The sequence below is a fragment of the Carcharodon carcharias genome, chromosome 32 (genome assembly GCF_017639515.1).
Source record: "Carcharodon carcharias isolate sCarCar2 chromosome 32, sCarCar2.pri, whole genome shotgun sequence".
Classification (NCBI taxonomy): Eukaryota; Metazoa; Chordata; class Chondrichthyes; order Lamniformes; family Lamnidae; genus Carcharodon; species Carcharodon carcharias.
In genome coordinates this window covers 672,882-699,233 of record NC_054498.1, presented here as the reverse complement: position 1 = coordinate 699,233, position 26,352 = coordinate 672,882, and the positions used below count along the sequence as shown (strand labels likewise).

Sequence of the window (26,352 nt, the reverse complement as noted above, 5' to 3'; positions counted from 1 at the left end):
TCACACCTGATGACCAGGTTCTTACCCACAATGGAGAGGGAGCGTTGCTCCCACATGCCCAGTTACCTTTTCAACATAGACACTCGCTCCTTCCAGTTTCTAACGCGTACCCTGGTCCCTCCGAACCATATCCCCAGCACCTTCAGGCCGTCAGCCCTGACAGTGAAGGAGACAAAGGATCGGTCAGCCCAGTTCCCAAAGAACATGGCCTCGCTCTTCCCACAATTTACTTTGGCTCCCGAGGCCAGTTCGAACTGGTCGCAGATGTGGATGAGTCTGTGCACCGACAGCGGATCCGAGCAGAAGACGGCGACATCGTCCATGTACAGGGAGGCTTTGACCTGAGTGCCTCCACTGCCTGGGATCATCACTCCTCTTATGCCCGGATCCTTCCTAATGGACTCAGCAAAGGGTTCTATGCAACACACGAAAAGAACAGGGGAGAGAGGGCAGCCCTGCCTGACTCCAGATTTAATATGAAAGCTATCTGATTCCCACCCATTGATTGAGACTGCACTACTGATGTTAGTGTAGAGCAGTTGGATCCAATTGCAAATTCCCTCCCCAAACCCCATGTTGGAGAGCACATCCACCATATAGGTGAGCGATATTCTGTCAAAGGCCTTCTCCTGATCCAGGCTGATGAGGCAGGTATCCACACCCCTGTCCTGTACATAGGCAATCGTATCCCTGAGCAGCACGAGGCTGTCAGAGATCTTCCTGCCCGGCATGTCTGGTCAGGGTGGATCACCAATTCCAGAGCGGATTTGACCCGATTGGCGATGACCTTGGACAGAATCTTATAGTCCACATTCAACAGTGAAATGGGTCGCCAATTTCTAATTTCCTCCCTTTCCCCCTTGTGCTTGTAGATGAGGGTGATAATGCCTTTCCTCATGGATTCTGACATACTGCCGGCCAGGAGCATACTCTCATACACTTCTAGCAGATCTGGGCCGATCCAGTCCCACAGAGCCAAATACAACTCCACCGGCAAGCCGTCGCTTCCGGGAGTTTTACTCTTCTCGAAGGACTCAAGGGCATCAGTCAGTTCATCAGGAGTTAGTGCTTTGTCCAGACTCTCCCGTGCACTGTCGTCTAAGACCTCTGTGATAGAGGACAGGAAAGACTGGGAGGCCATGCTGTCACGTCATACAATCCGGCATAAAAGGGTTTGCTGACCCTCAAAATGTCGGATTGTGATGACTTTACTGAGCCATCTTTTTCCTTCAGGCTGCTGATCACAGAGCTCTCTCTGTATACCTTTTGGAAGAAGAAACGCGAGCACGTCTCATCCTGCTCCACGGAGCGGACTCTGGAACGGAAGATGATCTTGGAGGCCGCCAAGGCAAAGAGCGAGGCTTGCTGGCTCTTCACCTCTTGGAGTTCCTCCTTGACATCGACCCCCATCGACTGCAGCCAGAGCAGATTCTGCATGTTTTTCTGGAGTCGGGACATTTCCCTCTGTTCCTTTCTAGCTTTCTGGGTGCCTTTGAGAATGAAAAACCTCGATGTTTCCCTTGATCGCTTCCCACCAGTGTGTCAGGGACTCAAAGTGGGGTTTCATGGTTCTCCAACCTTTGTAATCCCTCTTGAGCTCCTCAATGTTCTCTGGGGTCAGCAGTTGCACGTTTAGCTTCCGTGCCCCCCTGCCAACCCTCTGGTCTTCCTCTAAGTGACAGTCAGCCAGTAGGAGGCAGTGGTCAGAGAAGAACACCAGCTTGACGTCGGTGGATCTAACTGCGAATGCACGGGACACAAACAGGAAGTCTATCCTGGAACAGACGGACCCGTCAGGCCGCGACCAGGTGTACCTATGCTGCGCTCCGTCTGCAGGGTTGCTGAAGACGTCGTGCAGCTTGGCATCCTTTACTGTTTCCACCAGGGATCTGGACGTAGCGTCCAATCTGCTGTCGGCCCTGCCGGATCGTCCAGCCGCATCGATGATGCAGTTGAAGTCACCGCCCAGAATGACCGGCCTGGAGGTCGCCAGCATCAGTGGGAGCTGCTGAGAAATCTCCAGCCACTCAGCCCCTTGTGACGGGGCGTAGACGTTAATTAACCGGAGTGGAGCATTCTTGTACATTACGTCTGCTACGAGGAGACGCCCGCCCACCACCTCCTTAACCTAGGAGACGGTGAAGCTGCCTCCCCGCAGCAGAATCCCCAGGCAGGAGGAATGAGAGTCGTTTCCTCCCGACCAGATCGATGGCCCATGGGACCACCATGGTGACCATTGCCTGTAGGAGCTGAGGTAACGCACATTCCTGCAGAAACAACAGGTCAGCTTTGACCTTGGCAAGGTAGTCCAAGGTTGCAACACATCGCGTAGTAGATTTAATGCTACGCACATTTATGGATACAATCTTTAAACCCATTTTAAAGCATTTAGTCTCTTACCAAAACTGTTGTCTCTGAGTGTTGCAGACCTTTGGTCTGCTCCTTCATGCCCGTGGTGTGCTCAAATTGCTTCACTTGGGATGGGCTGAGGAAAGCGTCCTGAACCTCCCCATTGGAGATGTTCTGCTCGGGTGGCATCTGGGGGTCCGTGCAGAGAGCGGGGTTTGAAATGTCCTCTGTTGGAGAAGCTTCTCCAATCCTCTCCCCCTCTGGGGCGTTGCTGCTCCCGGCTTCCCGGAGCTGGGGTGCGCTGAGCACCTCACTGCTCCCAGATCCCTGGGGCTGGGGTACACTTCGAGTTGTGGGCAAAGCTGGGGTGCGCTGGTCTCCTCATTGTCTCCAATGTTCTGGAGCTTGGGTGTCTCATCCTCCAACTCCCTAGCGTTTTGCCGCTTCTTCTGTCGGCGCTGCCCTGGCCCTTCTTCGTCCGAAGAGCTGCTGCTCTTGTTATCCGTGTCGGATGGGAGAAGTCTCTTGCCTCTTGACTGGGAAGTGGCTTGGTTTCTTTTTAGCCCCTTCTTCCTTTTGGCTCTCTTCACCAGCTGCCACTCCCCCTGCTGCTTTCCCACTGCTGCCTCCTCCTCCTCCGTTGATTCGCTCTCTTGAGGAGTGGGAGATTCAGGGGGCAGTGCTGTTGATTGGCCGCCTGTTGCCCCAATCTTTTCCTCCACCTTGTCTCTCTCTGTGTCTTCCTTTGTCCCGTGTTCTCTCTGGGGGCCTTGGTGGTTGGAGTGTCATGAGGCATTTCTTCTGCTTCCCCCTCGTTGGCTTTGGCTGCCTGTGCATAAGTACGGCAACGTTTGGGGCAGGTCTTGTAGAGGTGACTTGCCTCGCCACACAGGTTGCAGCACTTAGCCTGTTTACAGTCTTTTGTCTGGTGCCCTTCCTGTTTGCAGTTCTTGCAGAGGACGGCGCTGCAGTTGGCCGCCACATGACCAGACTTGCCGCATGAGCGACAAAGTTTGGGTTGCCCAGCATAGACAAGGTAACCACGGCTTCCCCCGATAGCGAATCTGGAAGGGGGGTGGAAAACGGCTCCCTTACCGTCGGTCTTGAGCGTTACCTTAACCTGGCGTTTACATGTCCAGATTCCCAAATCATCTCTAACCGCAGTGCAGCTCCCAACCTTATCGAAGTACCTGGTAAGGAAGGTGAGCACGTCAGCGACAGGGACGAAGGGGTTGTAAAGATGCGCCGTCAGCGACAGGGACGAAGGGGTTGTAAAGATGCACCGTCAGCGACAGGGACGAAGGGGTTGTAAAGATGCACCGTCAGCGACAGGAACGAAGGGGTTGTAAAGATGCACCGTCAGCGACAGGGACGAAGGGGTTGTAAAGATGCACCGTCAGCGACAGGGACGAAGGGGTTGTAAAGATGCATCATCACAACTTGGTCTCGTTGCAATGTCAGAGCAAAGAGCGGCTCCGCCGTCAGGATCTTCATTTCTGGCAGGTCTTTCTTCTCCTCAAACACCTTCAGGAGTTTGACACAAGCTGCCACTTGCTTGAAGGTCACATCAAAAAATCCAGCGCTGGGGAAATCCTGTAGGCAGTAGATCTCCGCAGCCTCGAAACCACACAGCTTGAATAGGATCCTCTTGGTGAAGAAGGTCCGATCCATTTCTGTTCCTTGCTCGCTGCCCTTCACCATGACTCGGATGGTGTTAGGTACCCCATAGTAAGGAGTTCGACTGGTTATAGCCATTTCTCTTTCCCTGGCAGAAACGTGATGAAGATCTCTCCCTTGCCAGTTAAGTATACTGTATATATCTTTTTTTTTGCAAAAATATACTTTATTCATAAATCTTCAAAAACATTTCGAACATTTTAAATCACCATTACAATAATACAAACAGGTTCAACTTTTACAAACTGAAACACAAGGTGTATCAGAAAAAAACAATGAATATTACAATCATTGGCAGACATACATTTTAATCTGTACAGCGCGAGGGGCTCTACACAGTTCCCAGCCCCTCAGTGCACTGTGGCAGAAAGGTCTTAGGCAGCGACCCTTCCCCATTGCACATTTGTGGCATCTGCCCCAAGCTTAACTGTGTCCCTCAGCACGTAGTCCTGGACCTTGGAAAGTGCTAGTCTGCTACACTCGGTCGGGGACAACTCTTTGCGCTGGAAAACCAACAAGTTTCGGACAGACCAAAGAGCATCTTTCACCGAGTTGATGATCCTCCAGCTGCAGTTGATGTTTGTCTCGGTGTGTGTCCCTCGGAACAGCCCGTAGAGCACAGAGTCCTCTGTCACAGAACTGCTCGGGATGAACCTCGACAGAAACCACTGCATCTCTCTCCAGACCTTCTTCGCAAAGACACAATCTACAAGGAGGTGAACAACGGTCTCTTCCCCACCACAGCCACCTCGAGGGCAACGTGCAGAGAGGGTGAGACTCCTGGCGTGTAGGAAGGATCTTACAGGGAGGGCCTTTCTCACCACCAGCCAAGCTACATCTTGGTGTTTGTTGGAAAGTTCTGGTGATGAAGCATTCTGCCAAATGACTTTGTCAGTCTGCTCAGGGAACCATCCCACAGGATCCACCCTCTCCTTTTCCCTCAGGGCCTTTAAGACGTTACGTGCCGACCACTGCCTGATGGACTTGTGGTCAAAGGTGTTTCTCTGCATAAATTTTCCCACGAGGGACAGGTGGTACGGCACGGTCCAACTACTTGGAGCGTTCCGCGGCAGCGGGGCCAGACCCATCCTTCGTAACACTGGGGACAAGTAGAACCTCAACATGTAGTGACACTTGGTGTTTGCGTACTGAGGGTCTACGCACCGCTTGATGCAGCCGCACACAAAGGTGGCCATCAGTATGAGGGCGATGTTGGGCATATTTTCCCCCCTTTATCTAGAGGCTTGTACATCGTTTCCCTGCGGACACGATCCATTTTCGACCTCCAGATAAAGCGGAAGATGGCTCGGGTGATCGCCACCACACAGGAGTGTGGAATGGGCCAGACCTGCGCCACGTACAGCAACAGCGAGAGTGCCTCACACCTGATGACCAGGTTTTTACCCACAATGGAGAGGGAGCGCTGCTCCCACATGCCCAGTTACCTTTTCACCATAGACACTCGCTCCTTCCAGTTTCTAACACATGCCCTGGTCCCTCCGAACCATATCCCCAGCACCTTCAGGCCATCAGCCCTGACAGTGAAGGGGACAAAGGATTGGTCAGCCCAGTTCCCAAAGAACGTGGCCTCGCTCTTCCCACGATTTACCTTGCCTCCCGAGGCCAGTTCGAAACGGTCGCAGATGTGGATGAGTCTGTGCACCGACAGGGGATCCGAGCAGAAGACGGCGACATCGTCCACGTACAGGGAGACTTTGATCTGAGTGCCTCCACTACCTGGGATCATCACTCCTCTTATGCCCGGATCCTTCCTAATGGACTCAGCAAAGGGTTCTATGCAACACACGAAAAGAACAGGGGAGAGAGGGCAGCCCTGCCTGATTCCAGATTTAATAGGAAAGCTATCTGATTCCCACCCATTGATTGAGACTGCACTACTGATGTTAGTGTAGAGCAGTTGGATCCAATTGCAAATTCCCTCCCCAAACCCCATTTTGGAGAGCACATCCACCATGTAGGTGTGCGATATTCTGTCAAAGGCCTTCTCCTGATCCAGGCTGATGAGGCAGGTATCCACACCCCTGTCCTGTACAGAATGACCTTGGACAGAATTTTATACTCCACATTCAACAGTGAAATGGGTCGCCAATTTCTAATTTCCTCCCTTTCCCCCTTGTGCTTGTAGATGAGGGTGATAATGCCTTTCCTCATGGATTCTGACATACTGCCGGCCAGGAGCATACTCTCGTACACTTCTAGCAGGTCTGGGCCGATCCAGTCCCACAGAGCCGAATACAACTCTGCCGGCAAGCCATCGCTTCTGGGAGTTTTACTCTTCTCGAAGGACTCAAGGGCCTCAGTCTGTTCGTCAGGAGTTAGCGCTTTGTCCAGACTCTCCCGTGTACTGTCATCTAAGACCTCCGTGATAGAGGACAGGAAGGACTGGGAGGCCGTGCTGTCTGTGGGCTTCACGTCATACATTCCGGCATAGAAGGATTTGCTAATCCTCAAAATGTCAGATTGCAATGACTTAACTGAGCCGTCTTCTTCCTTCAGGCTGCTGATCACAGAGCTCTCTCTGTGTACCTTTTGGAAGAAGAAACGTGAGCATGTCTCATCCTGCTCCACGGAGCGGACTCTGGAACGGAAGATGATCTTGGAGGCCTCCGAGGCAAAGAGTGAGGCTTGCTGGTTCTTCACCTCTTGGAGATCCTCCTTGATATCGACCCCCATCGACCGCAGCCAGAGCAGATTCTGCATGTTTTTCTGGAGTGGGGACATTTCCCTCTGTTCCTTTCTAGCTTTCTGGGTGCCTTTGAGGACAAAAAACCTCTTGATGTTTCCCTTGATCGCTTCCCACCAGTGTGTCAGGGACTCAAAGTGGGGTTTCATGGTTCTCCAACATTTGTAATCCCTCTTGAGCTCCTCAATGTTCTCTGGGGTCAGCAGTTGCACGTTTAGCTTCCATACCCCACTGCCAACCCTCTGGTCGTTCTCTAAGTGGCAGTCAGCCAGTAGGAGGCAGTGGTCAGAGAAGAACACCGGCTTGACGTCGGTGGATCTGACTGTGAATGCATGGGACACAAACAGGAAGTCTATCCTGGAACAGACGGACCCATCAGGCCACGACCAGGTGTATCTACGCTGCGCTCCGTCTGCAGGGTTGCTGAAGACGTCGTGCAGCTTGGCATCCTTTACTGTTTCCACCAGGGATCTGGACGTAGCATCCAGTCTGCTGTCGGCCCTGCCGGATCGTCCAGCCGCATCGATGATGCAGTTGAAGTCACCGCCCAGAATGACCGGCCTGGAGGTTGCCAGCAGCTGTGGGAGCTGCTGAGAAACCTCCAGCCACTCAGCCCCTTGTGACGGGGCGTAGACGTTAATTAACCGGAGTGGAGCATTCTTGTACATTACGTCTGCTACGAGGAGGCGCCCGCCCACCACCTCCTTAACCTGGGAGACGGTGAAGCTGCCTCCCCGCAGCAGAATCCCCAGGCAGGAGGAATGAGAGTCGTTTCCTCCCGACCAGATCGATGGCCCATGGGACCACCATGGTGACCATTGCCTGTAGGAGCTGAGGTATCGCACACTCCTGCAGAAACAACAGGTCAGCTTTGACCTTGGCAAGGTAGTCCAAGGTTGCAACACATCGCGTAGTAGATTTAATGCTACGCACATTTATGGATACAATCTTTACGCCCATTTTAAAGCAGTTAGTCGCTTACCAAACCTGTTGTCTCTGAGAGTTCCTTCATGCCCGTGGTGTGCTCAAATTGCCTTACTTGGGATGGGCTGAGGAAAGCGTCCTGACCCTCCCCATTGGAGATGTTCTGCTCGGGTGGCATCTGGGGGTCCGTGCAGAGAGCGGGGTTTGAAATGTCCTCTGTTGGAGAAGCTTCTCCAATCCTCTCCCCCTCTGGGGCGTTGCTGCTCCCGGCTTCCCGGAGCTGGGGTGCGCTGAGCACCTCACTGCTCCCAGATTCCTGGGGTTGTGGTGCACTGGCCTCTTCGGGTTGTGGGCCAAGTTGGGGTGCGCTGGTCTCCTCATTGTCTCCAATGTTCTGGAGCTTGGGTGACTCGTCCTCCAACTCCCTAGCGTTTTGCCGCTTCTTCTGTCGGCGCCGCCCTGGCCCTTCTTCGTCCGAAGAGCTGCTGCTCTTGTTATCCGTGTCGGATAGGAGACGCCTCTTGACTCTTGACTGGGAAGTGGCTTGGTTTCTTTTTAGCCCCTTCTTCCTTTTGGCTCTCTTCACCAGCTGCCACTCCCCCTGCTGCTTTCCCACTGCTGCCTCCTCCTCCTCCGTTGATTCGCTCTCCTGAGGAGTGGGAGGTTCAGGGGGCAGTGCTGTTGACTGGCTGTCTGCTGCTTCAATTTTTTCCTCCACATTGTCTCTCTCTATGTCCTCCTTTGTCCCGATGTTTTCCCTGGGGGCCTTGATGGTTGGTGTGACACGAGGCATTTCTTCTGCTTCCCCCTCGTTGGCTTTAGCTGCCTGTGCATAAGTACGGCAACGTTTGGGGCAGGTCTTGTACAGGTGACTTGCCTCGCCACACAGGTTGCAGCACTTAGCCTGTTTACAATCTTTTGTCTGGTGTCCTTCCTGTTTGCAGTTCTTGCAGAGGACGGCGCTGCAGTTGGCCGCCACATGACCAGACTTGCCGCATGAGCGACAAAGTTTGGGTTGCCACGGCTTCGCCCAATAGCGAATCTGGAAGGGGGGTGGAAAACGGCTCCCTTACCGTCGGTCTTGAGCGTTACCTTAACCTGGCGTTTACATGTCCAGATCCCCAAATTATCTTTAACTTCAGTGCAGCTCCCAACCTTATCCAAGTACCTGGTAAGGAAGGTGAGCACGTCAGCGACAGGGACGTAGGGGTGTACAGATGCACCGTCACAACCCGTTCACAATGCAACCGTAGAACAAAGAGCGGCTCCGTCGTCATGTCTTTCTTTTCCTCAAACACCTTCAGGAGTTTGACACAAGCTGCCACTTGCTTGAAGGTCACATCAAGGAAACCAGCTCTGGGGAAATCCTGTAGGCAGTAGATATCCACAGCCTCAAAACCACACAGCTTGAATAAGATCCTCTTCGTGAAGAAGGTCCTATCCATTCATGTTCCTTGCTCGCTGCCCTTCACCATGACTTGGATGGTGTTAGGTACCCCATGGTAAGGGGTTTGACTGATTATAGCCATTGCTCTTTCCCTGGCAGAAACGCGATGAAGGTCTCTCCCCTGCCAGGTAAGTATACTGTATATATCTCTATAGTTACAATTAGTTAATAAACACAATTTTAAACTGTACAAGAGTCAGAACATCTTCATGAGTCCTACAGGACTACATACATCTTACAACATGTATCACCTCACATTTTTCTGCATTTAAATTTCATTTATTTTTTTATCTTCCTGATCTAACTTTCTATGTCTTCTTGATCACAGCCCTCTACATCCAAATGCCCTTTATTTATAATGCAATTTGAAAATAAGAATGGTTACAACACTGACCCCTAGGGGACACCACTGTTTTTCCTTACATTTTGCAAAGTTTCTCATAACTATGACTCTCCTTTGCTCTCTTTTAACTCACTTACTACACCTGCAAACACATCCCTCTCATACCACATTACTTCACTTTATTACAATTTTCCCTCAGATCACTGTATCAAATGCTTTGTGAAAATCCATATAGACATCTGCCACATTTCCTTTATCAATACACTGCATCACTTCCTCAGAGCTGTTACACTTGTCAGACACAACTTGCCCTTTATAAATCAATGATAATTATTTTAAATTAGTCCTTGCCTTTCCAGATAAATATTAACTTAACACAATGAATGTTAGGAACCTAGGAAGTATGGAGGATCAGTGGGACCTTGGTGTACATGTCCATAGATCCCTGAAGACAGCAGCACAGGTAGACATGGTGGTTAAGAAGGCATATGGGATACTTGCCTTTATTAGCTGAGGCATAGAATATAAGAGCAGGGAGGTTATGATGGAGCTGCATAAAACACTAGTTAGGCCACGTCTGGAGAACTATGTGCATTTCTGGTCACCACACTATAGGAAGGATTTGATTGAACTGGAGAGGCTGCAGAGGAGATTCACCAGGATGTTGTCTGGGCTGAAGCATTTCAGCTATGAGGAGAAACTGGATATGCTAGGGTTCTTTTCCTTAGAGCAAAGAAGGCTGAGGGGGTACCTGATAGAGGTATACAAAATGATGAGGGGCATAGATAGGGTAGAAAGGAAGAAACTTTTCCCCTTAGTGGAGGTGTCAATAACCAGGGGGCATAGATTTAAGGTAAGGGGCAGGAGGTTTAGAGGGGCTTTGAGGAAAAATGTTTTTTCACCCAGAGCGTGGTTGGAATCTGGAACACACTGCCTGAGGGGGTGGTAGAGGCAGGAACCCTCACAACATTTAAGAGGTATTTAGATGAGCACTTGAAACATCATAGCATACAGGGCTATGGGCCAAGTGCTGGAAAATGGGATTAGAGTGGATAGGTGCTTGATGGCTGGCATGGACACAATGGGCCGAGGGGCCTGTTTCTGTGATTTATAACTCGATGACTCTTGACAACTAAAGTATGCACAACCAATATTAAGCTGACTGCTCTACCATTACATGGATGATCCAGCTTTCTCTTTTTGAATCAAGGTCTTACATTGACACAACTCTATCCAAGAATAGTTGCATGTAGCCATGGTCAGAGCCTCTGCTGTTCCCTTTCACTTCACACAATGGTGGAACAACCAGGAGCGGAAACCATTGGCCTTTTCATTCTTAGTTTATGTGCAGGTATCTTATCCACTTGCTCCACGTGGTCCTTGTATTGTTTATTCTCATTACCACAGTCCTTATTTAACATTTTCTGTCATTCCTTCACCCTTCAGAATATGGTTTTCCACTTCAGCTCTAGTCAGGCCTCCCAGTTCTTTAACCTGTTTTTTATGTATTTATAACATTCCCTTGTTGAAATGACACATGCCTCTTCTTTTAAGTTTCAGTTTATTTTCTCCACGTGGGCCAAGGAACTGCAGCTTTTGCTGCATCCCCTTTCCTTGCTGTGATAATGTTGGTGACAGAAAAATCTCCTTTATGAACATTTCTCACTGAGCGCAGGAAGTGAATCATTGTCGGGGTCGGGATTGGGGGTCAAGGTCACGTTTGGGGTTGGGCTGCCGGCAGGGGGGGGGTGGGGGGGCGACCCTTCTCAGTGCGGCTGCGCGGTGCCGGCAGCGGGTGACACCCTCCTCAGTGGGGCGCCGGCAGCGACTCACACCAGCACCCCCCGCACCCCCCACCCTCTCAGTGCGGCTGCGCGGTGCGGGCAGCGGGCGAGCCCTCAGTGCGGCTGCGCGGTGCCGGCAGCGGGCGAGTGGTCAGCGCGATGGCGGCGATGGCGGTTTTCGAGTTGCGCCTGGCCGGGCAGGAGGCGCAACTCCGCGAACTCGGCGCCGCGATGGAGCGGCTACAACGGGGGGACGAGGAGTTGGTTGTCGGTCCGGAGCTGCAAAGCCTCAGAGAGGAGAATGAGAAACTCAAGTACCGGCGGCTGCACCTGGAGCGAAGCCTGCGGGCGGAGCTGGGCAGTGGGCAGCCCAGCGGCCGGGCATCACCGCGGGAGATCAGGGCGTCCGGGGCCCAGGTAGCATCCCGGGCCTCAGCACTGCGCTGGGCGATGTCACCGTGACTCTCTGCCCCTGATGTAACTGTCATGGTGACTGGGAACGCTTCACAATTCTTGTCCCGGTTCTCAGAAGTGCTGATTTTTATATTCATTTATTTTTCACCCTTCTATAAGTGAGTGACTTGCTGGTACATATCAGGGGGCAGTTAATAGTCAACCACGCTGTAGCGGGCGCTCTGCTCAGAGAGAGATCCTGCCCCCTTATTAACAACTTCAGTGAGAGTAGAGCAATAGGAACAGGGAGAATGACATGTGAGGTGTTTCCTGTTGCGTTTCTCCTGCATGCTTGAAGAAAACTGTCCTCTTCCCAAAGGACCCTCCACCTGCAAGCTCCAGTTGTCCCTTGAGGTTCCCGCTCTTTTGTCATCACCATTGAAAATTGCCTGGTTCTGATGGTTATGGCTCTTAACACTGAACGTGGGACCCTGTCTGGGATAATGTGCAAAAGGGAAGAGATGACCACGCCGTGAGGTCTCAAATGAACCTGCAACCCTTCAACCACATTGTTAAAATAATACCAATATTCTTCGGAGGGGGGGTGGGGGGGGGGGGGGAATCTGGCTGTCCTAGCACATGAATCACAAAATGTCAGTGTTCAGGTACAGCAAATAATTAGGAAGACAAGCAATGTTGGCCTTCAGTGTAAAGGGGAGGGTTATAAAACTAGAAGTCTTGTTAAACCTGCACAGGGCATTAAGAGTACAAAGTTTTGGCCTTCAAATTTAAAGCAGGTTATACTTGTATTGGAGGCAGTTCAGAGAAGGTTCACCGAATTAATTCTTAGGGATGGGGTCTTATGAGGAAAGATTGAGCAAATTAGGCCTATACTAAAAGGAGTCTAGAAGAATGTGGAGATTTTACTGAAGTGTATAAGATTCTGAGGGGGCTTGGAAGGTTAGATGCTGAGAGAGGAATCCCCTGTGAGGGAATCTAGAACATAGTTTCAGAATAAATGATCTCCCATCTGAGATTGAGGCGAGGTGTTACAATCCTCTTAGAGACTGTTAACGTTTAATGAAGAAATCTGAACACTTAGTAATGAACTGGTTGAAGCACACCACAAGCTTACATGTTTTTATTAAAAAAACTATTGTATATCAAAAATAATTAAACAAAGTAAGCTCTGTTAAGACTATGGCTTATAAAGATTTATGCTATGAACTCAGTTCTACTTATTATTCCCCCCTCATCCCCTCCCAGCAAAGAGTTCCCTTAACTTCTGAAATCTTTAAGGTTCATTCACTTTTCCTGGGGTCAACTGGAAAGATATATCACTGTTGTCTTGAATTCACTGATTTTTCTTCAGGGTTCCAGCTATCTGGAATGGTGCAAGATTTCATGGGGGTCCTTCCAATAACTTTTGCTTCAGTGACTCTCCAATTTCTTTTCAGACATCACAACTCCGGATTCCACAGCTCAGGCATGGACTCCTGCGAAATGACTTAAAACATCAGAAAACACTCGTGGTTTCCAATAGCCCATTGCTGTGGTTTCTAATAGCCTGTTACTATGGTTTCAAACTGCAACCAAGTTGATTACTTCCAGAAATCTCAACTGTCACAAGGTTAACTGCCTTTAATTGAGAGGATTACTGTGGATTTCTTCCTTTAGCTTTCAGTTAAACAAATCTTCTTGTCATTTTTCCCCTTTCCAACTTAGTCTCAAACTGAATACCAGCTCCCACTTGCAGGGGTGCATCATGGGTAATTGGTCTAGCATTTACTCTACTGTAGGTCTGGCTTTATCACTTAACTTCCAAAGAGCCACAAGCTACATAAGACCCAAAGTTGACACAGTCTTTTAACTGCTTTTCTAGACATTAACCCTGTCTTGCCTGCTGGCTATGCCCCAACTGAATTCACAGAGATAACAAAGACTCACTAAACTGTACCTATTCTCCATAGCAATGTGACACACACAGCCTGTTCCCAGGTAAAAATGTAAATTAACTACCTTTTAATTCCAAAGCTTTATTAATTCTGGGAAACCATGTGAATATCATCATCTTTACTGGAACAACCAGAAATGTCATGACTCCAGTTCTTTAAGCCCACCTGCTGTTTATGATTTTACCTTTCTAACTGTTAACCTCTTAAGTCAACATGGCCCCAACCTTTTAAGTGTAATAGATTCCAACCTTGTTTAAATTGCATTTACTTCAGGGCTGCTTTTTGCCAGTTTCTCAACCAGCATCAGTCATTTTCTACTGTTAAAACTATAATCCCCAAAACTACAAATTATATTGTAAAACATGAATTATGAGTTAGATATTCACAACAAGAGGGATTTCTTCTCTGAGGGTTGTAAATCTTTGTCATTCTTGACCCCAGAGAGCAGTGGAGTCTGGGTCATTGAGTATGTTCAGAGCTGAGTTGGAAAGATTTTGATCTACCAGGGAATTGAGGCCACAATCAGATCAACAATGACATTGAAGCATGGAGCAGGCTTGATGGGCTAAATGGCCTACTCCTCCTATGTTCTTTGGGTCTGGAGTCACATATCGGTTAGATTGGGTGAGGATGACATTTCCTTCCCTGAAGGACACTAGTGAACTTGATGGGTTTTTATAACAATCTGGTAGTTTTATGGTCACCATGACCTTTGCAAGTTTAAATAAGATTGCACATTTATCTAATTAAATTTCCCAGCTGATATGTTGGGATTTGAGCTGGTATTTCTGGGAATACTTGCTTCATTATGTTGCCATGCCCTCAAACATTTGGGTAAATATTTGACAGTGTCATGCGAGCTCATTGACTGGGCTCAGAGGATCTGTTGCTTCTGACAGTATAGGTCTACCCAGCACAATCCATTGCCAACTTTCTTCTTTCTATTTAGTTTAAAACCAGCCCCTTGTGTCCTGGACAGTTTATTAATTATTTAGCCAGTCAGCCAGGGCTTTAAAGCAATGAGTCGTCTGATGCTCTGTGCTGGGATAGCTGATCCATGCCAAGATGCAGTTGCCCTTCCTGCTGTTGTGGTTGAAAGGTGAAAAAAATCATAGTTCCTGCTCCCAATTATTATCCAGTAACTTGTGCTGGAGAATACATATGTGGCTTTTAGGTTCCCCTTTAATATTCTTTTGTGGCCATCAATGATTTATACCTCTTGTTACTGAATCACTGACCAGTGATAACAAGCTCTGACTATTTACCTTCAGATCATGTAGTCTAGATGCTCAGTGTTTATTCAGTAACTGCCCAGTTATTGCAGTTTAGGTTTTCTTCTGGTTTAACCTGCAGACTGATGCTGACTCTCAGCAGCTGGCTCGGCAGCTCAAGAACAAGAAGGAAGAGCGCAGTCCAACTCGAGGAGAGGCCAAATCAATAGAGGTATTTCTGTCAGTTGGTCTGGGCTCGGGGTGGGGTGGGGGGGGAGGAATCAGTCCAGATTTCTGCCCCTGATGATGACTTGCAAGCAATTCCTGTGGGACAAAAAAGGTGTATGGAAATTTTGAGGGGTGGTGAGATGAGGATTGAGTATGCTTCTGTTTCATCATAGTTGAGTATGTCCAGGTTTTTAGTAGAAGAATGGCTGACCTCCTGAGGGGGAAACTGAACTACAAAGAAACTTCAGGAAGGGATTGGATCATTGGTTTGGGGGAAATAACTGAGCCATTCCTCCTGGGTGTGGGATGAAGGTGTCTGACACTGCTGTGGTCGTGTTTTCAGTGGAGCGAGTGGCCGTCCTATGTTGAGGAACGCTTACGCCTTTATGAGAGTCTCAAACGGGAGCGTGATTCCATACTTAGTGAGCGGGCTGCACGGCACAGCAGAATTATCACCATTACAATGCCAAACAGCACGGAGATTCGCGGGGAATCGTGGAAGACAACACCTTATCAGGTCGCCTGTCAAATCAGGTAAATATGTCAAATATGTTCCTGTTTCTATTCCAGTCCTTGGTCCTTCAGAACTACGCGTGCACAACGTACAGCATTGTACACTCAGTCCGGGACACTTTTTAAAAATTAATTTGCGGGATGTGGGCGTCGCTGGCTGGCCCAGCATTTATTGCCCATCCCTAGTTGCCCTTGAGAAGGTGGTGGTGAGTTGCCTTCTTGAACCGCTGCAGTCCATGTGGTGTAGGTGCACCCAGAGTGCTGTTAGGGAGGGAGTTCAAGGATTTTGACCCAGTGACAGTGAAGGAACAATGATATATTTCCAAGCCAGCACGGTGAGTGACTTGGAGGGGAACTTCCAAGTGGTGGTGTTTCCATCTATCTGCTGCCTTTGTCCTTCTAGATGGTAGCAGTTGTGGATTTGCAAAGTGCTGTCGAGTGAACCTTGGTGAATTTCTGCAGTGTATCTTGTAGATGGTGCACGCTGCTGCTACTGTGCATCGGTGGCCAGGGGAGTGAATGTTTGTGATGTGATGCCAATGAAGTGGGCTGCTTTGTCCTGAATGGTGTCAAGCTTCGAGTGTTGTGGGAGCTGCACTCATCCAGGCAAGTGGAGAGTATTCCATTACACTCCTGACTTGTGCCTTGTAGATGGTGGACTTTGGAGTCAGGAGGTGAGTCAACTGTTGCACAATTCCTAGCCCCTGATCTGCACTTGTAGCCACAGTATTTATATGGCTAGTCCAGTTCAGTTTCTCGTCAATGGTAACTCCCAGGATGTTGATAGTGCGGTTTCAGTGGTCACATTCCATGCTCAACCTCCATAAACATTTCCTGTCCCCAAAATTCATACAGTCACTCTACGTATCCACTCACCTGATGACCAGACCCCCACAGTCCACATTTCAAACTTGCTTCCCTTTCCTTAAGGTACATTATGTTTCTCCCCCCACCCCTTGTGTCCCACCCACTACCCTTGTCTCTCTCACATCATTCACTCACTGTCCAACTGAATTCTTCCTGTTTTACACCATTCACTCTAGTTAATGGGTACATCCAGAGTTCTCTTTCCTTCCTGACTTACATCAGAAATATGATGTAAGATTCAATACTAATAGGTTAAAGCTCTTATGATACGTATGAACTGTCTATAAGCACCACACTTAGTCCCAGTAATAAAAACAGAAAATGCTGGAAAAGCTCAGCAGGCCTGACAGCATCTGCAGAGGGAGAAACAAGAGTTAACATTTTGAGTCCGTATGACTCTTCTTCAGAGCTGTAGTCCCAATAACATTGTCCTTGTCACACTTAGTTTGGTGAGATGAGGATTGAGTATGCTTCTGTTTCATCATAGTTGAATATGTCCAGGTTTTTAGTAGAAGAATGGCTGACCTCCTGAGGGGGAAACTGAACTACAAAGAAACTTCAGGAAGGGATTGGATCATTGGTTTGGGGGAAATAACTGAGCCATTCCTCCTGGGTGTGGGATGGAGGTGTCTGACACTGCTGTGGTCGTGTTTTCAGTGGAGCGAGTGGCCGTCCTATGTTGAGGAACGCTTACGCCTTTATGAGAGTCTCAAACGGGAGCGTGATTCCATACTTAGTGAGCGGGCTGCACGGCACAGCAGAATTATCACCATCACAATGCTAAACAGCATGGAGATTCGCGGGGAACCTTACTATAAAATGCGGTGTGCAGCATTCTGTTAAGAAATGTCAGGGCTGGTCTGCTAGTAATAAATGGCGTGCTGTACAGCTGTTGTGATGCTTTGCAGAGCTCAATTTATCATTGGATTAAAGACACACATCTGTTTCTGACAATTTTGCACTTTGGTGAAACTGACAACTCGAAGGTGATCAACAAAGTTCAGGAATAGGAGCGTGCACTCTGGTTTGGAGCCCACAGACTGCAAAATCCTGGACCTTACAATGTTGCTCTCGGCCCATATACACTACAAATTCAGCTGCGGTCTTTGAGCTGAGAACTGAGGGGTATGACTTGTTCCTGGGTTTGTTTTGTGTTTACTGCTCAAGTTCAGAATCCCATGTGTGTTTGATCAGGTGTGTAAGTGGAAGGTGCTACAAAAATGTTCTGTGGGTTTCCTCCTGACTGTAGCTGGAGATTAGCGGAGAGTTCCATTATTGCCAAAGTTGATGGTGAGCTGTGGGACCTGGATCGGCCCCTGGAAGGAGATACCAGTCTTGAGCTGTTAAACTTTGAAGACCCAGAGGCGCGAGCTGTAAGTTACCTGCCATTGGCTATTTCAGTAATCTTACAATGTAATTTAACAGAATGAAATTATTTTGAAACATACTATTTGCACTTGAGCTGATTACTGGGATTTTTGCAGCACTCAGGAGTTTTTACTTTACCAGCTGCTGTCTGTAGTGGTGATTACCGCAACGACAGAAAGTTCCTATTTATTCTCTTGCTAAAGTGGATCTGTGTTGAAGCGTTTTACCCCTTTAAGACCACGAATTCTAATTACAGACACATCCTGAAGTCCAGTAAAAACTGATTCCTAAAGCAGGAAAGAAATGGTGCTATTATACTATATGTCTAGAAGCACTGAGGCATGGGCTCTTTAACTATATAACTGAATTTAATTGACGTATTTTGTGTTGGAATTTGTGTAGCTGGAGGGCTGATCACTGTTTGTCATGCAGGTATACTGGCACTCGAGTGCACACATTCTGGGAGAAGCCATGGAGCGGTATTATGGAGGCTGCCTATGTTACGGCCCACCCATAGAGACTGGATTCTATTATGATGTGTTCCTGGGAGACAGGTAGAGTTTGTGTTTCTGACAAACTCTTTCCAAGCAGCAAACTCAAGCTTTCATGTTTGTATTGAAATGAATCCAGGAGTAACTGAAGCAACAAGGTACATCTTTGACACAGATTTGTAAGACTTCATGGTGATGCCCTCACAGTTGAATGGTATAGTGCCACAACCTGGTAAATGTCGCACATTCTGTGTGTTTTAGTTGTCTGTGGTCACTGACACCATGAGGCCTGTATCTCTGGTCTCCGGGGTGATACCACTCTAAGATCTGTGTTTAGAGAGGAGGAAGAGTATCTGGCTCTTTGTTTCAGTTTGCATCTATGTTGCTGTGATATTTGATTGAACATTTACTGGTACAGTTGGGTTCAGTTCCTTCATATCTCAGCTGGGTTTTGGGGTGGGGCCCCTTGTGATATCAGATCTCTGCACTTCTAACAAGAAGAATCAGTGCAGGTTACCCAGTACCTTGCTACTCTGGCTTTGCCTCTTTACTTACCACCTGCCCCCATCACTTCTGCACCTTTCCCCAGACTTTTGCCTCATCTTCTCCCCACCACTCCCCCTGTCCTCTCAACTTCTTTCATGGTCTTCTGTTTCACAGAGGAGTGTCCAGTGGCGAGTTTCCTGACCTGGAGAATATCTGCAAATCAATCATGGAGGACTGTCAATCATTTGAGAGATTGGAGGTCAGCAAGCAAACTCTGCTTGAAATGTTTAAGGTAATATTTGCTGTCCTGTGCTCTGTCTTAACTTTCTGAGAGGATGGATGGTCAGTTGCTGGGTCTCCAGGGCACTGCCATATAACTGGCACCTAGAGTGTGGAACAGGTGCCCCAGGGCTTTATCCACAGCCACCGTGCTTTACAGTCTGTCCATGTGCAGATGACTGTGACCAGACAGCACATTGATTCCTCTGTTCAGTTCTGGTCACTGATTCGAAGTCCCTCAGGTGATGCACAGAAAGCTTCCAGGCTAACCTCTGACCCCTAGACCCATGATGGCTGCGGGCCTAATTTGTGTAATGGTGTTGAGAGGTTGAATGAGAGAGGAGCTTGTATAAAGGATAGTGATGGGATAGAATCATTAAATCTGAACTCTATATTGAGACTGGAGGATGGAGACACCAGTGCAAAACTGAAGAAGCCCTTCACTGGCCAAAACTGAGAATGGGCAACAGACTTGAGTCTGGTTTGAATCTTGTTTGAATCTTGGTTCAAACAACAGGCAGCCTGGAGCCTGTGCTCAGAGGCTTGTAGATTTCTGAGGATGAATCAGCTTAATGGTCTCTGTTACTCTATCAGAGTTTTTACATTGTACATTAGTATCACGTCCCAAAGTAAGGCTCTGAGTTATACGCATCTTGAATTTTTCTTAAACTGTTTTAGCTGTCAAGAGATTCTTTGTTTTCTTTCTCAGTACGACAAGTTTAAAGTACGGATATTAAACGAGAAAGTTGACACACTGACTACCACGGTGTACAGGTGAGGAGCAGCATGTGAATTGTGCCCTCTTGTTACGAATTATGATTAGGGGGTGGAGTGTTCTATTAGGTTTGGTAAATTATTGCAACAGAATCTGGAACATTTGGCTCTTGTGTTTCAGCTGGAAATGAAGGATCTATCCTGGGTCCCCTCCTGTTTCTCATCTACCTGCTGCCCTCAGTGACATCATCCCAAAACACAACTTCAGTTTTCACATGTATGATGAGGACACCATCCCTCTGAGCTACTCAACTGTCACTAAATTATCAGACTCCTTGACTCCAGCACTGGATGAGCAGAAATTTCCCCCTGTTAAGCCATTATCTTTGATCTCCACTACAAACCTTTTTCTCTGGCTCCTGACTCCATCCTTCTTCCTGGCAACTGTCTAAGGCTGAACCAGACTGCTTATAACCTTGGTGTTGTATTTGACACAAGATGAGCTCCTATCCATGTATTCGCACCATCACCAAGACTGCCTGAAGCACCTCTGTAACAATATGAAACTCTGCTTCTGCATCAGCTCATCTGCTGAAACCCTCAGCACTGCCCATCTCTTACTGCCCTTAAAGATAGTTGTGAGCTGCTGCTTTGAAGTGTTGCAGTCCATATGTTGTAGGTACTCCCATAGCGCTGTTAGGGAGGGAGCTCTGAGATTTTTGACCCAATGGCAGTGAAGGAACAGGGATAGTTCCAAGTTAGGGAGGCATGTGGCTTAGAGGAGAGCTTAGAGGTGGTAATGTTCCCAATTTTTGCTGCTCTGTCCTTCTTGATGGTAGTGGTCATGGGTTTGGAAGGTGTTGATGAAGGAGGCTTGGCGAGTTGCTGCAGTGCATCTTGTGGATCATACATACTGCAGTTCCTGTGGAGGGAATAAATGTTTAATGTGGTGGATGGGTTGCCAATCAAGCAGGCTGCTTTGTCTTAGATGATGTCAAGCTTCTTGAGTGTTGTTGGGGCTGCACTTATCCAGGCAAGTGGAGAGTATTCCATCGCAATCCTGACTTGCGCCTTGTAGCTGTTGGACTGGCCTTGGGGAGTCAGGAGGTGAGATACTCTCTGCAGAATTCCCAGCCTCTGACCCTTTCTTACGATCATGGTATTTATATGGCTGGTCCAGTTAAACTTCCGGTCAATGGTAACACCCCCGAAAATGTTGATGGTGGGATATTCAGTGATGTTAATTCTGTGGAATGGCAAGGGGAGATAGTTAGATTCTCCCCAGTTGGAGATGTCTTTACTTGGCAGTTGTGGGGCACTAATGATACTTGCCCCTTAGCAACCCAAGCCTGAATATTGTCCAGGTATTGCTGGTGCACATGGGCACTGCTTCAGTATCTGAGGAGTTGTAAATGGTACTGAACGTTATGCAATTGCCAGAGAACATCCCCACGTTGACTCTTAACTACCCACTGAAATGGTGTGGCAAAACACTTTTCTGTCACAGATTGGTATGATATGTGCTCATTGACATGAATTGTATTCTGGTTAAGCGACGCATCAATTTTAAAATTCTCATTCTTGTTTTTAATCCCCCCGCCTCCCCACCCCCCACATTCCCCCACTCCCCCTCCTTGGTCTTAGCGCGGCCTCTGATCCAACTGGACCTCACCCTGACTCTGCTCTCTCATAGGTGTGGCCCATTGATTGATTTATGCAGGGGACCCCATATCAGGCACACTGGCAAGATTAAAGCCTTGAGAATTTACAAGGTGAGAGAGTGTGTGATCTCCAATCCCAATCCAGTGAAACACTGTTAATTTTAACATAAATGGCACAAAATTAATTTTGAAATTGGAATGAATTCTACACAAAGAAAAACTTGTTTTATAAATTTACAGAACTCCTCGACACACTGGGAAGGAAACGCAAACATGGAGACTCTGCAGAGAATCTACGGGATCTCATTTCCTGATGGTAAGATGCTGAAGGAATGGGAGCGATTGCAGGAGGAAGCCAAGAACCGGGACCACAGAAAGATTGGAAGGGTATGGGCAACGTTCCGTGTTTTGGAGGTTTAGAGTTAACAGGAGCATGCAAATTGGTGCAACGAGCCAGTCTATAGTTAGTCAAAAGTACAGCAGAAAAGAGGAGGTAAATCCACATGTAGAGCTTGGACAATGCAAGTGAGAAAGGAGAAGGCAGTTTCATCCACTGCAAGCTAACAGTTATTACACATTGTTTTCTGGCTGTTTTAATACCTTTCCCTTCAATCCAAAGGTCTGTCTCTTTCCAAAATAAATACAGCAAATACTGGAAACACTTAACAGATCAGACAGCATCAGTGGAGAGAGAAACAGTTAACGTTGCAGTTTTGATCTTACATCAAAACTGAAAAAAGTTAGAAATGCTACAGGTTTTATGCAAGAACAGAGATGGGGAAAGTGGGAGTTGTGAAGGAAAGAACAAAAAAGGTCTGTGATCGGGTTAAAGACAGGAGGGATTAAATGGCAAAAAGGGGTGATATTGGCACAAGTAAAAACACACAAGATAAGCATAGAGAAGGTGTAAATGGCAAGAGTAAAATCTTTACCAACAGTTGCTGTTCAAAAAAATGGAGACAGTGGTTATGATCTGAAACTGTTAAGCTCAATATTAAGTCCATTAGAATGAAAGACAAGCTGCTGTTCCTTGCGTTTCATTGGAACAGTGTTGGAGACTGAGGATGGAGAAGTCAGTGTGCGTGGGGCAGAGAATTAAAATGACAGATGAACAGAAGCTCAGGGTCACACTTGTGGACTGAATGGAAACGTTCCCAAAGCTATTACCCATTTTGCATTTGATCGCCCCAGTGTGGATTGCGAGCAGCGAGTACCAGGATATAAATTGGATAGAAATACAATTGCTGTTTGATCTGCAAGGAGTGTTTGGGGCCTTAACGGTGAGAAGGTAACATGACAGTTGTTGCATCTCCTGCACTTAATGAGAAGCTGCCATGGGAAGGGGAGGAATGTTGGAAATGATTGAAGATGCCTCTTTTTGCCTCGGCCTTTGGCAAAAATTTTTCCTCATTACTGTCTGTCATAACCACCCACCGGATCCAACAGTCTTTTCTTATGATCATAAGAAATAGGAGCTGGAGTGGGCCATTTGGCCCCTTGAGCCTGCTCCACCATACAATAAAATCATGGCTGTTCTGAGTGTGGCCTTTCTCCACCTTCCAGCCTGTCCCCCATAACCCTTGACTTCTACGTTGATCAAAAATCAAAGACTAATGACCCTCTGAGAAAAGAAATTCCTCTTTATCTCCATCTTGAATGGAAGACCCCTTATTTTTAAGCTGAGTCCTCTAGTTCTAGATACTTCCACAAGAGGAAACATCCTCTCAGCATCTACCTTGTTAAGCCCCCTCAGAATCTCATATTTTTCAATAAGATTACCTCCCATTCTTCTAAACCCTGATGAAATTGGGCCCAACCTGCTCAACCTTTTCTCATAGACAACCCCTTCATCCCAGGAATCAGCTGAGTGAACCTCCTCTGAAGCTTCCAATGCATTTAAGTAAGGAGATCAAAACTGAATACAGTACTCCAGGTGTGATCTCACCAATGTTCTGTGCAGTTGTAGCAAGACTTGCCTACTTTGATACTCCCACTCTCTTGCAATAAAGACCAACATTTGCCTTCCTAATTACTTGCTGTATCTATTTTTGTGATTCATGTGCAAGGATACCTGATCCCTCTGTACTATGGTATTCTGCAGTGTCTCTCCATTTAAATAATCTGCTTTTCTATTCTTCCTGCCAAACAGGACAACCTCACGCTATGCTCCATCTGTTATTTTTTTTACTGACTCACTTAACCTATCTATATCCCTTTGCAGACTCTTTACTCTCCTGATAACTTGCTTTCCTACCTATCTTTGTATCATCAGCATATTTGTCTATAATGCATTAGGACTCTTCATGCAAGTCATTAATATAGGATTGTAAATGGTTGACACCCTGGCACTGACTGCTGTGGCACTGCACTAGTTACAGTTTGCCAACCTGAAAATGACCCATTTTTCCCGACTTTGTTTCCTGTTAGTTAGCCAGTCCTCTATACGTGCTAATATCACACCAACACTATGAACTCTTCTGCAGTAACCTTTTGTCAGCTTATCAAATAACTTTTGGAAATCTAAATACAATACATCTATTGGTTCCCCTTTATCCACCCTGCTTGTTAGATCCTCACAGGAATCATGAAGACTCTGCCTGATTGTATTATGATTTTCTAAATATCCTGCTACCACCTCCTTAATAATCGATTCTAGCTTTTTCCCAATGGCAGATGTTAGACTAACTGGCCTACAGTTTCCTGCTTTCTGTCTTCCTCTGTCTGTAAGATCTGGCATTTGCTTTAATTTAAATGTAAGACTTAGGTTAATTACAGATTAAGCTGGGAGAGCAAATCTAAAAGGGACTCCCAGCTCAGACTAGCTACAAAATCACGTACTGAGGTACTTTCATAAACCTCACAGACTTTATTAAGTTTTCCACAGTAAGCACACTTAGCAAAGTACAGTGGGAAGCAGGCACTTTTGTGATGGAACACTGGTCCTTTACTCCGGTTGTCTGGGCACATTGTCTCAGGCTTGAAGCTTTTCTTATGTCTGCTCTTAATGTGTCCTCTCTTCTTAATGTTGATGCATGCTTAGTATCTTACAAATCCTTATTTTGTACACTGTTCCCAGCTTGACTCTGTGCCATATTAGGTAAAACCCTGTTTCTGTCCATCTGAACTGTCAGTCGTTCCCTAACTGTCCTACCATGATGGTACCTTGAGCCTGTGTCATTCAGGGGGGCTGCAGGCTTATGCTTCTTTGCTGTTTATTCATCATCAGTCACTACTTAATGAGATTAGTATGTGCTTGTCCCCTTTCATTGCTATTTGCCTAGACATCCAGAGACCCAGGGTAATGGCCTGGGGACATGGGTTCGAATCCTGCCATGGCTGATGGTGGAATTTGAATTCAGTGAAAATCTGGAATTAAAAGTCTAATGATGACCATGAAACCATGGTCAATTGTTGTAAAAACCCATCTGTTTCACTAATGTCCTTTAGGGAAGGAAATCTGCCATCCTTACCTGCTGTGGCCCACATCTGACTCCAGACCCACAGCAATGTGGTTGACTCTTAACTGCCCTCTGAAATGGTGTAGCAATCCACTCAGTTGTATCAAAGTGCTATGAGGTCTCAAAAAAAAAATGGAACCGGACGAACCTAGGCACCAGAAACAACAGCAGCAAACTCAGCCCTGTCGACCCTGCAAAGCCCTCCTTACTAACATTTGGGGGCTAGTTCCAAAATTGGGAAGGCTGTGTCACAGACTAGTCAAGCAACAGCCTGATATAGTCATCCTCACAGAATCATACCTTACAGACAATGCCCCAGACACCACCACCACCATCCCTGGGCATGTCCTGTCACACCGGCAGGACAGACCCAGCAGAGGTGGTGGCACAATAGTGTACAGTTGGGAGGGAGTTGCCCTGGGAGTCCTCAACATCGACTCTGGACCCCATGAAGCCTCGTGGCATCTGGTCAAACATGGGCAAGGAAACCTCCTAATTGCCAAGTCCTCCTTCAGCTGATGAATCAGTGCTCCTCCACGTTGAACATCACTTGGAGGAAGCACTGAGGGTGGCAAGGGCACAGAATGTACTCTGGGTGGGGGACTTCAGTGTCCATCAGCTAGAGTGGTTCAGTAGCACCACTACTGACCGAGCTGGCTGAGTCCTAAAGGACATAGCTGCTAGACTGGGTCTGCAGCAGGTGGTGAGGGAACCAACAAGAGGGAAAAACATACTTGACCTCGTCCTCACCAACCTGCATGTGGTAGATGCATCTGTCCATGACAATATCGGTAGAAGTTACCACCGCACAGTCATTGTGGAAACAAAGTTCACATTGAGGAATCCCTCCATCGTGTTGTGTGGCACTGTGCTAAATGGGATAGATTTCCAACAGACCGAGCAACTTGACTGGGAATCCATGAGGCGCTGTAGGCCATCAGCAGCAGCAGGATTGTACTCAAACACAACCTGTAACCTCATGGTCTGGGATATCCCACTCTACCATCATCATCAAGCCAGGGGATCAACCCTGGTTCAATAAAGAGTGCAGGAGGGCATGCCAGGAGCAGCACCAGGCAGACCTAAAAATGAGGTGTCAACCTGATGAAGCTATAACAAAGCACTACTTGCATACCAAACAGCAGAAGTAGCAAGTGATAGACAGAGCTAAGTGGTCCCACAACCAACGGATCAGATCTAAGCTCTGCAATTCTGCCACATCCAGTCCTGGTGATGGACAATTAAACAACTCACTAGAGGAGGAGGCTCCACAAATATCCCCATCGTCAATGATGGGGGAGCCCAGCACCTGAGTGCAGAAAATAAAGCTGAAGCATTTGCTACTATATTCAGCCAGAAGTACCGTGTGGATAATCCATCTCGGCCTCCTCTGGAGGTCCCCAGCAGCACAGATTTTCAGCCAATTCAATTCACTCCATGTGATATCACGAAATGGCTGAAAGCACTGGATACCAAAGGCCATGGGCCCTCACAATATTC

General features: G+C 47.6%; 1 protein-coding gene across 2 annotated transcripts in view; it reads left to right on the top strand.

Annotated features, from left to right (window-relative positions):
- Positions 1–11,362: 11,362 nt before the first annotated feature.
- Positions 11,363–26,352, top strand: part of LOC121272101 (threonine--tRNA ligase 1, cytoplasmic-like) — a 42,579-nt gene continuing 27,589 nt past the window's right edge. For both annotated transcript variants that reach the window (XR_005941848.1, XM_041178546.1), the window contains exons 1-9: positions 11,363–11,645; positions 14,930–15,019; positions 15,359–15,549; positions 17,645–17,768; positions 18,196–18,317; positions 18,915–19,032; positions 19,729–19,793; positions 21,427–21,505; positions 21,635–21,781. Coding sequence is in view for 1 of the 2 variants with exons in the window: in XM_041178546.1 (XP_041034480.1) it covers positions 11,388–11,645; positions 14,930–15,019; positions 15,359–15,549; positions 17,645–17,768; positions 18,196–18,317; positions 18,915–19,032; positions 19,729–19,793; positions 21,427–21,505; positions 21,635–21,781 (1,194 nt within the window). In the remaining variant the exon portion in view is untranslated. The remainder of the gene's footprint in view (positions 11,646–14,929; positions 15,020–15,358; positions 15,550–17,644; positions 17,769–18,195; positions 18,318–18,914; positions 19,033–19,728; positions 19,794–21,426; positions 21,506–21,634; positions 21,782–26,352) is intronic.